The 10,364-nt window shown below is 45.0% G+C and overlaps 1 protein-coding gene across 1 annotated transcript in view; it reads left to right on the plus strand.

Annotated features, from left to right (window-relative positions):
* LOC107729204 (cytohesin-3-like) overlaps nt 1–10,364 on the plus strand; it is a 38,512-nt gene that overhangs the window by 11,521 nt on the left and 16,627 nt on the right. The window contains exons 7-8 of the mRNA XM_016539634.1: nt 6,537–6,685; nt 7,432–7,543. Coding sequence (XP_016395120.1) covers nt 6,537–6,685; nt 7,432–7,543 — 261 coding nt within the window. The remainder of the gene's footprint in view (nt 1–6,536; nt 6,686–7,431; nt 7,544–10,364) is intronic.

Here is a 10,364-nt window from a genome sequence, read left to right on the forward strand (position 1 = left end):
ATCCCACCCACCCATATTCTCACCACACTAGTGACTCACACCCTCACTTTAGAGTTTACTTTAGAGCCAAAGCCAGAGCCATGTCAGGGTTTGGCTCTAAAGTAAAGCTCTAAACAAATTGCAATGGGAAGAAAGAAATTCAACATGGTCCCCAAAAAAGTAAGCTTCATTTTTATTATCTATTCTGTGATGACCCAGATATCCCACCCACCCATATTCTCACCACACTAGTGACTCACACCCTCACTTTAGAGTTTACTTTAGAGCCAAAACCAGAGCCATGTCAGGGTTTGGCTCTAAAGTAAACTTTAATACTAAGATTTTTTTTTTCTTTAATAGCACAAATGTTCAAAATGTTAGGGTAAAAGAAGATTTAAAGGTTTATTTATGCTAATTTTCTCTATGACAAGTCTTTAAATTTAAAATAACAGTTTTCTATTTTAATATATTTTAATTTTGTTTTTTTCCCGTGATGGCAAAGCTGAATTTTTCTGCATTATTACTCCAGTCTGCAGTGTCACGTGATCCTTCAGAAATCATTCTAAAATGCGAATTAGTTGCTCAGTTATTAACATTTCTTATTATCAATGTTGAAAATGTACTCTGTTACAAACGTAACCCCGGTTCCCTGAGATACGGGAACGAGTACTGCGTCTGCTAAGACGCTATGGGAAAAAGTCCTTTTTTCTCCTAAACTGAAGCCTTTTTTAATAACGCAGTGTAACTGCATGGCCATTGGTTCGTGCAGTATACTTTAAAAAAATTAACCAATGGCTCGGCAGCAGTGCTGCACTAACCCTCAGAATTAAGGGTTAAGGGCCCTCAGAACAGTGGGCAGGTCCCACATAGGGACAGTGAGGGGACGGGGTGGATTCAGCCTCCTAGCCCCCCTCAGAAAACGGACAACAAGGTTGTTCCTGCCCACCGACTGGCCTGCTACAGGGGCATGAGAAGCCATTATAGCTGCTACATAGACCTTTAGCGTGGATGGGAAGCGCCCCTTATCAAACAGCTCCTGCAGAAAGGACAATATCACCGATACGTCACAGACTGACGGATCCTCACCGCGGGTTGAGCACCAGGCGGAGAACACCGACCATTTGAGGGTGTAGAGGCATCTTGTAGACAGAACTCTAGCCTGAGAAATGGTGTTTAGAACACACTCTGGGAGGCTTGCAGGCTCCCGTCGAGTGGCCAAAGATGTAGAGCCCACAGCTCAGGCTGGGGGTGCCATATCATCCTGTTCGCCTGAGAGAGGAGATCCCGCCTCAGGGGAATGGGCCATGGGGCTGCTACGAGCAGCTGCGACAGCTCTGACAACCAATGCTAGTTTCTCCAGAGCGGGGCCACCAGGAGAACCTTGCATTCTTGTTCCCTGATTTGTCTGATTACCTGTGGGATCAGAGCGATCAGGGGAAAAGCTCAGAAAAGGAGGTTGGGCCAATCGTGGGCCAACGCGTCCTTGTCCTTGGAATAATAGATTGAGAGTTGTCTTTTGAGGCGAAGAGGTCCACTTCCACCTTGCCAAAAACCTTCCAAACTTTTTGAACCATCCGCGGATGAAGCATCCACTCTTCTGAGGGGACTTTACTTCGTGACAACATGTCCGCTCCTTGGTTCAGTTTGCCCGGAACGTGCATTGCTCTCAGCGAGCGCAAGTTGAGCTGAGCCCATTCCAGGAGATGCTCTACTGCTCTCCGAGCAGACCAGAACTTGGTGTCCCCTCAGGTCGGGTAGAAAGGTTTGACAGGCCAGACATACGGCCAGCATTTCGAGGCAGTTGATGTGAAGACCGTCCTCTACCTTGATAAGCAGGCGTCCGTGACGCCACGCATGGGATGGAACCCGCGATTTCAGCCAGTACTGAAGGGGACGCATACGAAGCAGGCCCAACTTTAGCACTGGAGACGCTGCGGCCAAAAGGCCCAGCATCTTTTGAAATGCCTTGAGGGTGCGAGAGGTACCAGCCTTGAAGGGTAAATACACTTCGAGAAAGTGCGTGGAGCCGGGAACAGTCCAAAGGGAAGGACCGTGTATTGATAAGCCACTCCCTCGAAGGCGAATCTCAAGAATCGCCTGTGGTGGGGGGCTATCTGGATGTGAAAGTAAGCATCTTTCAGATCCAGCGAAAAGAACCAGTCCCCTGGGCATACTTGCAAGAGGATCTGTTTCAATGTAATCATTCTGAATGACCGTCTTATGAGGGCGCGATTCAGGTGCCTGAGATTGAAGATGGGCCTTAGGCCGCCATCCTTTTTGAGGATGAGGAAGTAGCGGCTTTAGAAGCCTGACTCATCCTGAGCTGGCGGAACCGTCTCTACAGCTCCTTCTGCCAGTGAATTCATCACCTCAGAGCGCAGGACATGAGTGTCCGTGCTCTGCACTAAGGTGGGAACCACGCCGCTGCATCATGGGGGTCTTCGAGCAAATTGAAGTGTATAACCTCGTTTTATTATCCCCAAAACCCAGTCTGACACTCCAGGGATGGCCTGCCAGGCCTCAGTCCGTGTGACAAGGGGTTGGATTGGTTCGAGTAGTAGGCCGCCTTGTGGGGACCCGACACTCATGATAAGTGGAAGAGGAAATTTGCCCGCTTTTGAATTTTTTAAATGTTTTTTCACTATAACAGCGGCTGGTTGTGTGGGTGCTATTTGGATGGGCCCAGTGCTCACAACCGCAATTACAACAAACATACTGCCATCAGCACCCGGATTTTGCATCATGGGGGTCTTCGAGCAAATTGAAGTGTATAACCTCGTTTTATTATCCCCAAAACCCAGTCTGACACTCCAGGGATGGCCTGCCAGGCCTCGGTCCGTGTGACAAGGGGTTGGATTGGTTCGAGTAGTAGGCCGCCTTGTGGGGACCCGACACTCATGATAAGAGGAAGAGGAAATTTGCCCGCTTTTGAATTTTTTAAATGTTTTTTCACTATAACAGCGGCTGGTTGTGTGGGTGCTATTTGGATGGGCCCAGTGCTCACAACCGCAATTACAACAAACATACTGCCATCAGCACCCGGATTTGAACGGGGGTGCTTGGAGGCATAAGAGAGGCTGTAATGCTTTGCTGGACTCAAAGCATTACAAATGCTTGTGCGGCCTCAGCGTGGGCATGGCCCAGACGCGTCCAACCCTGAAGCTGTCAGCGATAGTAATCACTAGTGACAGCATTCTCTTTAAATCCGCCTGAAAGGATCAAACCACTCGTTAGAAGAGGGGCACTTTAGATCCTTACATGTAAACACACCGGCAGATCAAAGGTGCTGCATGCATTCACTCAGGTAGCAGACGAGGAGAGGGGCGGGGCTTCATTGAAGGCGAACTGTGCACAAAGCAGAGTGAGACACAAACTTTCGTAATGAGAGCTGTCTGTCTTAGTGAGCGCAGCCTCAGCGGGGGCGCGGCCCGAGCGGTGCACTCAGATTGAAGCTGTCAGCGATATTGTAAATCACAGTTGACAGCATTCTGCTCCGATCTGCTTTGAAGGATTAAGCCGCTCGACAAACGAGATGCGCTAATCCTCAGTGTAAACACACTGGCTGATCAAAGCGCTGCATGGAGAGTGAAACACGGGGCTGCGCCTGCGTGAAAATCACCCAAGCCTGATCGCTCAGCCCCGCGAGTTTAAAGTTTATTTCTCCGAGGTGACTGGGAGAAGAGAAATATGAGAGCAGGGGAGGCAGGGCCTCCTTAGCGCAGCATTCTACTCCGATCCGCCTAGAAGGATTGAGCCGCTCAATGTAATGAGGGGCGCTAATCCTCACGTGTTAACACACGCTGGCAGATCAAAGTGAGCACGCGGGATGTGTGACAGCGTGAAAATCACTCAAGCCTGATCGCTCAGCCCCGCGAATTTAAACTTTCTTTCTCCGAGGTGACCGGGAGAAGAGAAACATGAGAGTGGGGGAGGCGGGGCCGCCTTCGTAGAAGGGGATCCGCGAGCGAATCAGGGACAGACTCTGGCTTTCGGTGAAAGCAGCCTGTCTGTGTGAGCACAGCTTCAACGACGCACACACAGCAAAGCTGTCAGCGATAAGAGGTGACAGCTTTCTACTCTGATCCGCCTAAGAGGATAAAGCCGCTCGAATCAACGAGGGGCACTGATTCTCACGTGTAAACACACCGGCGGATCAGAGTGCTGCGGGGAGAGCGAGCACGCGGCTCTGTGCCGGCGTGGGATCACTCAAACCTGGTTTCTCAGCTCCGTATCTCTGTTGTTCCTTTCTCCGAGCTTTGCTGAGAGAGGAGAAACGGGAGAGCGGAGCTGCCATCACAGAAGGCGGACCGCGAGCAGAGAAGAGCGAGCCTCATGCTCTCAGTGAAGGCATTCCGTCTCCGTGCACTGTGTGGGTGTTCCCCAGACAAGAGACGCACCCACTGCCCTTCCCTACTCTCGCAGTGCGACATTTGCAACAACGTCTCAAGAAATAAGCTCTTTAGAAATTTACTATTTTAGAACTCACCGGATAGCAGCAGGGGACGAGCTGAGAGCTGCAGATGCTGAAAGCGGCTCGGGCTGGAAGCGCAGAGCAAGATCAGCAGAGCGGCGCAGGTTTCTGAATCAGCTTTTGTCCGCAGCGAGGCATGTCAACGGCTAGCGGCTTCCAGTGTTGTAGAACAGCGAAGAGATGATCGTCATCGCTGAAGGAGAATTAATCTGAATCCTATGGCGAAGCGGGTGCTTATATAGCCAGATGGCCCCGCCCATTCTGGCGGGCTTAGGCGGGCTTCGTGGCCATAGGTTCATGCAGCACTGCTGCCGAGCCATTGGCTGGTTTTAAAGTATACTGCACGAACCAATGGCTGTGCAGTTACACTGTGTTATTTAAAAAGTCTTCAGTTTAGGAGAAAAAAGGTATTTTTCCCATAGCATCTTAGCAGACGCAGTACGAGTGAAGTATCGGTAGGGAACAGTTTTTGCTGCTTAATATTTCTGTGGAAACTGTGATACACTAGCATTCAAAAGTTTGGAGTGAGTAAGAGTTTTTTATTTAAATGAAAAAAGAAAAATATTTTTATTCAGCAAGGATGCATTACCCCTTAACTGTCACCATCCCACCTGTGGGACGCTTGGCACTCTTTTATTTTGTTGTCCTTTTTCTCTATCAAATATTTTATCATCATCGCGGGATGTGTGACAGCGTGAAAATCACTCAAGCCTGATCGCTCAGCCCCGCGAATTTAAACTTTCTTTCTCCGAGGTGACCGGGAGAAGAGAAACATGAGAGTGGGGGAGGCGGGGCCGCCTTCGTAGAAGGGGATCCGCGAGCGAATCAGGGACAGACTCTGGCTTTCGGTGAAAGCAGCCTGTCTGTGTGAGCACAGCTTCAACGACGCACACACAGCAAAGCTGTCAGCGATAAGAGGTGACAGCTTTCTACTCTGATCCGCCTAAGAGGATAAAGCCGCTCGAATCAACGAGGGGCACTGATTCTCACGTGTAAACACACCGGCGGATCAGAGTGCTGCGGGGAGAGCGAGCACGCGGCTCTGTGCCGGCGTGGGATCACTCAAACCTGGTTTCTCAGCTCCGTATCTCTGTTGTTCCTTTCTCCGAGCTTTGCTGAGAGAGGAGAAACGGGAGAGCGGAGCTGCCATCACAGAAGGCGGACTGCGAGCAGAGAAGAGCGAGCCTCATGCTCTCAGTGAAGGCATTCCGTCTCCGTGCACTGTGTGGGTGTTCCCCAGACAAGAGACGCACCCACTGCCCTTCCCTACTCTCGCAGTGCGACATTTGCAACAACGTCTCAAGAAATAAGCTCTTTAGAAATTTACTATTTTAGAACTCACCGGATAGCAGCAGGGGACGAGCTGAGAGCTGCAGATGCTGAAAGCGGCTCGGGCTGGAAGCGCAGAGCGAGATCAGCAGAGCGGCGCAGGTTTCTGAATCAGCTTTTGTCCGCAGCGAGGCATGTCAACGGCTAGCGGCTTCCAGTCTTGTAGAACAGCGAAGAGATGATCGTCATCGCTGAAGGAGAATTAATCTGAATCCTATGGCGAAGCGGGTGCTTATATAGCCAGATGGCCCCGCCCATTCTGGCGGGCTTAGGTCTTTATAATCTTGACAGATTTTGTTATTTTGTGATAGAAATAATATTGACAGAGAAATCTAGACATTTGTGACAGAAAAATGCATTAAAAAAATTGAATGGAGTTTAGATGGCACCCGGTGGCTATTTGTGATATAACGCCCTAAATAAAATCTCACAGAAACCTCAATTTTTTTTATATCAACTGCACTTTAATGCCTATTTTAAAAAATGGGGGTGACAGTTAAGAGAGAGTGAAACATGGGGCTGTGCCTGCGTGAAAATCACCCATATATTATAATAAAATATATTAAAATAGAAAACAGTTTGTAATAATATTACTGTTTTTATTGTACTTTTGATCAAACAAATGTAGCCTTGGTGAGTATAAGATACTTCTTTCAAAAACATGTCTTAATGATTCCAAACCTTTGGCCGGCAGTAACTGCAGTGACTTATGTGGTATGTGTAGTTACTGAGTTATGCATCTGTTTTGTCTTTGCAGACACATGTTATGTCCTGTCCTTTGCCATTATTATGTTAAACACCAGTCTTCACAATCCCAACGTCCGGGACAAACCCGCCGTAGAGCGTTTCATCTCCATGAACAGAGGCATTAATGACGGAGGAGACCTGCCAGAGGAGTTGCTCCGGGTAACGGCCCCACACTGGATCTGTGATTGCCAATGCTGAAATTATTAAGGGGTCATATGATGCTATTTTAAAGATCATTATTTTGTGTATTTGGTGTAACAGAATATGTTGACATGCTTTAATGTTCAAAAAACACATTATTTTTCAAATACTGTACATTATTGTAGGTCCTCTATGCCCCGCCTCTCTCAAACGCTTCGTTTTCTACAAAGTGCAAATTTGGGCGGCATTATGCTAACATTTCCACATATTGACGTAGATATGGGGGGGCGTGTTAGAACGAGCCGTTTTAGGTAGGTGTGGCTGACTCTTAACTTTTATAAAGAATATCTCTTTGGATTTGAGACTTTAGTCTTTGCAACTTTACAGATCTTCTTTATGCAGCAAGAGCTTGTAACACTCCAAAGAGAAAGGAAAACTTGAAATCGCATCATATGACCCCTTTAATGATCTTCTTTCCACTGGAAAAGCCCAGTTTGGTGGCCAAAACTGTTTTGAAACATTATTAACCAGCTCAATCGAGTCCCATACATCTTAGCTAAAAAGCTCTACTAATACTAACTGCAAGAACTTTATTTATACTCTCATCTTTCTTCTTCCAGTCTCATTTGGGCCACTGACTTGAAACCTCTGATCCGATCATACAGCAGCAGCCATAGGACTGTTTTAAATATTTCACAGATGCAGCCATGTAAATGTGCTCATCTGCGTACATTAAGCGCACTAACGTCCCTTCTCTCTTGCAGAACCTGTACGAGAGCATCAAGAGCGAGCCCTTTAAAATCCCTGAAGATGATGGCAACGACCTCACACACACGTTCTTCAACCCGGACCGAGAGGGCTGGCTGCTCAAGTTAGGTCAGAACCAGACTCTTACAGTCCCTTCGCCCTGATATTTTCTGCCGAGATGTGGTTTTACGCCGCGGTCTGTTGGAGCCTGTAGGTGGTGTCAGGGAAAGCTGTGAACACAGTGCTGCTCATTAACATCCTAATGGGTTTTTCACATCACTGCGAGGGATTCCTTCAGCAGAAGTATGCCGTCTCATAGGAACAGAGCGCCTGACAAATAGAGTTAGAGCCACTAATGAAAAGTGTGCAGTTTAGTAGGGAAACATATTGTAAGGAGACAAGAATAAGATGAAAGCAGAATGCAGTGTATTTTTTTGCTGTTACTATTGAGTTTGCTTTATAAATGTCAGCTCTCACAGGCAGGGATGTGATAGTTTAATTTGTAAATTATGAGGTGCTGGAGCAAGGGCTCCTATTGGATCTGGCAGGGGAGGAATGGACACATAAATAAGAAAAAAAGGTGTGTAACACCCAACTGAAACTTTAAGCAAGCAGCATGTAAACTAACGAAACACTATTCACAACCCATTTTACTTTGTAATCTGATGCAAAATGGATTTGGTAATCTCTAATCTGATTAGACAACATTACACAACTTTTTTTTTCAGTCCGCCTGGGTACAGAGCTATGTTTATGAGTGGCACAATGAGTGTTTCTGAGGGGGAAAATAATTACTGTATTTCGTCTTTTTTGGCAGTTTACTGGCATCAAATCTTTAAAAGATCTGAAAAGATTTTAGAGCTTTGAAAAATATTGTTTGAGTGTGACTTTGCACTTAGTGGAAAGTAAACTGTGTCACACTTTAGGTCAGGGATCAGTTATCACTATTATCTATGACTTTTGCCTCAATAAACTTCTAATTTGTTGCTTATTAATAGTTAGTAAGGTAGTTGTTAAGTTTAGTTATGATGTAGGATTAAGGGATCTAAAATATGGTCATGCAGATAAGATAAGACATTAATACGTGCATTATAAGTACTAATAAACAGCTAATATGCTAGTAATATGCATGCTAATAAGCAACTAGTTAATAGTGAGAATTGGTCCTTAAAATAAAGTGTTACCATAAACGACTGTGTTTAGCTTTGTTTTTTGAGTTGTGTCTGTGAAATAGTGTACTTGTAGACAGGCAGTAAGTGCATACAAATTTTCTGCTATTTTTCTGTGGCATTTTCTGTACAAAACCTCGCAGAGACTGCTAATGACTGTATTATTATTTTAAAAACACTTCAGTTAAACCCACGTTTAAATGGCACGTGAAAACAAATCTATGATTGGTGACTTGACTTGTCGTTTAGAAGTGTTATTTATTTTTTACTGTTTTATAGTACAGTTATTGAATAAGCTCCAATGTGGACCAGACTTCATGCCGATAGTTCAATGTCTGACTATACAAGATTAGTTTTCTTAGAGGGAGCCGATCTGGATCCACAAATGAATCCCTGTTTTGTAGTTGCTGTGTTTCATTTGTATGTGTCTCTTTTATTTGTTTGTCAAGTGTCAAATGACAGCTGTTTGTGTGTTTCTGATGTCCCGTCTCCCATCTCCTAACATTATGTGTGTCATTTCTGTCTTAAATGTGTATTTGTATGTTGTGGTGGTGCTTTGTTTGTCATGTATTGATGTTGAACATTCCTTCTTGTTTTCCTTACACACTTTGCCCTTTGACCCCTGCCCTCATTTTCTGTCCTGTGACTGGCTGTCTCTACAGGAGGTACGTAACCAGGACAGATCTATCCCATCATGCCCTCATCTCAACCGCTGGTGCCTCTTTTCATCTCCTGTAACCTTCATTTTATCCTTTCCTGACTGTCATTCAAGGCCTTCCTACTTCCTGTCTGTAGGGATATGTATATTGTTAGGTTTGTCTTCTCTGACTGGCTGCTGCTGGGGTCAGAGGTCAGTTTAGTGCACATGGTCTGATTTAGCATCACACCTCAGCTGTATTGTTTGGCTCGGGACACACAAATTCCTTGTTTACTATGTAATGTCCCAGGAGTCCTATATACATTGTAATGAAGGTGCACATAATACCCACACAATCTTTATGTGTCCCCCTCAGCAGTAAGCGGTGAGGAGATTTTTCCACTCAAATAATTATGGTTTTCCTCACTAAAAATATCCCGGTTGGATTTGTGGGAATGTACACTGAAAATGTTTGTACTCGACTGAGGAAATGTAAGGGCTAAATTAGATTTTTTTTAAAAACATGTATTTACTTGAGAACAGTTAATATGAATGCATTTGCTTGAGAAACACAGAATAATTTTTTATGTATCATTATGTATTTGTTTGTTTGTTTGAATTAATTAAAAAAACTACTGAGCTACTTCCAAAAAATCATTTTCCCACTTTAGGTCCAAAGTATTTGGAATATAATCGCCAAAACATTATTGCTCAATGGACAAAATCTGTAAACTGATGAACAATAAAAGATAATTGGTAACACTTTAGTATAGGGACCAATTCTACTAGTTGAATTCTAACTACCGTATTGGCCCGAATATAAGACGACCCTGATTATAAGACGACCCCCCTTTTTCCAGATGTACCTTTTGGAAAAAGGCTTTTTAAAAACCAAATCTTGTTTTTTCTCAGTAAAACACATTTTTTCAGATGCATTTCCAAGAAAAAAATATCGCCTTATATTCGGGTCAATACGGTAGTTGCTTATTAGCATGCCTATTATTAACATATTGGCTGTTTATTAGTACATATAAAGAACATATATTGCATGACCATATTCTACATCCCTAATCCTACCCAATACCTAAACTTAAAGTGCCCCTATTATGGGTAATGAAAGGTTCATATTTTGGTTTTGGGAGTC

This window comes from Sinocyclocheilus rhinocerous, unplaced genomic scaffold, assembly GCF_001515625.1.
Source record: "Sinocyclocheilus rhinocerous isolate Xijiao unplaced genomic scaffold, SAMN03320098_v1.1 scaffold1630, whole genome shotgun sequence".
NCBI classification, from domain to species: Eukaryota; Metazoa; Chordata; class Actinopteri; order Cypriniformes; family Cyprinidae; genus Sinocyclocheilus; species Sinocyclocheilus rhinocerous.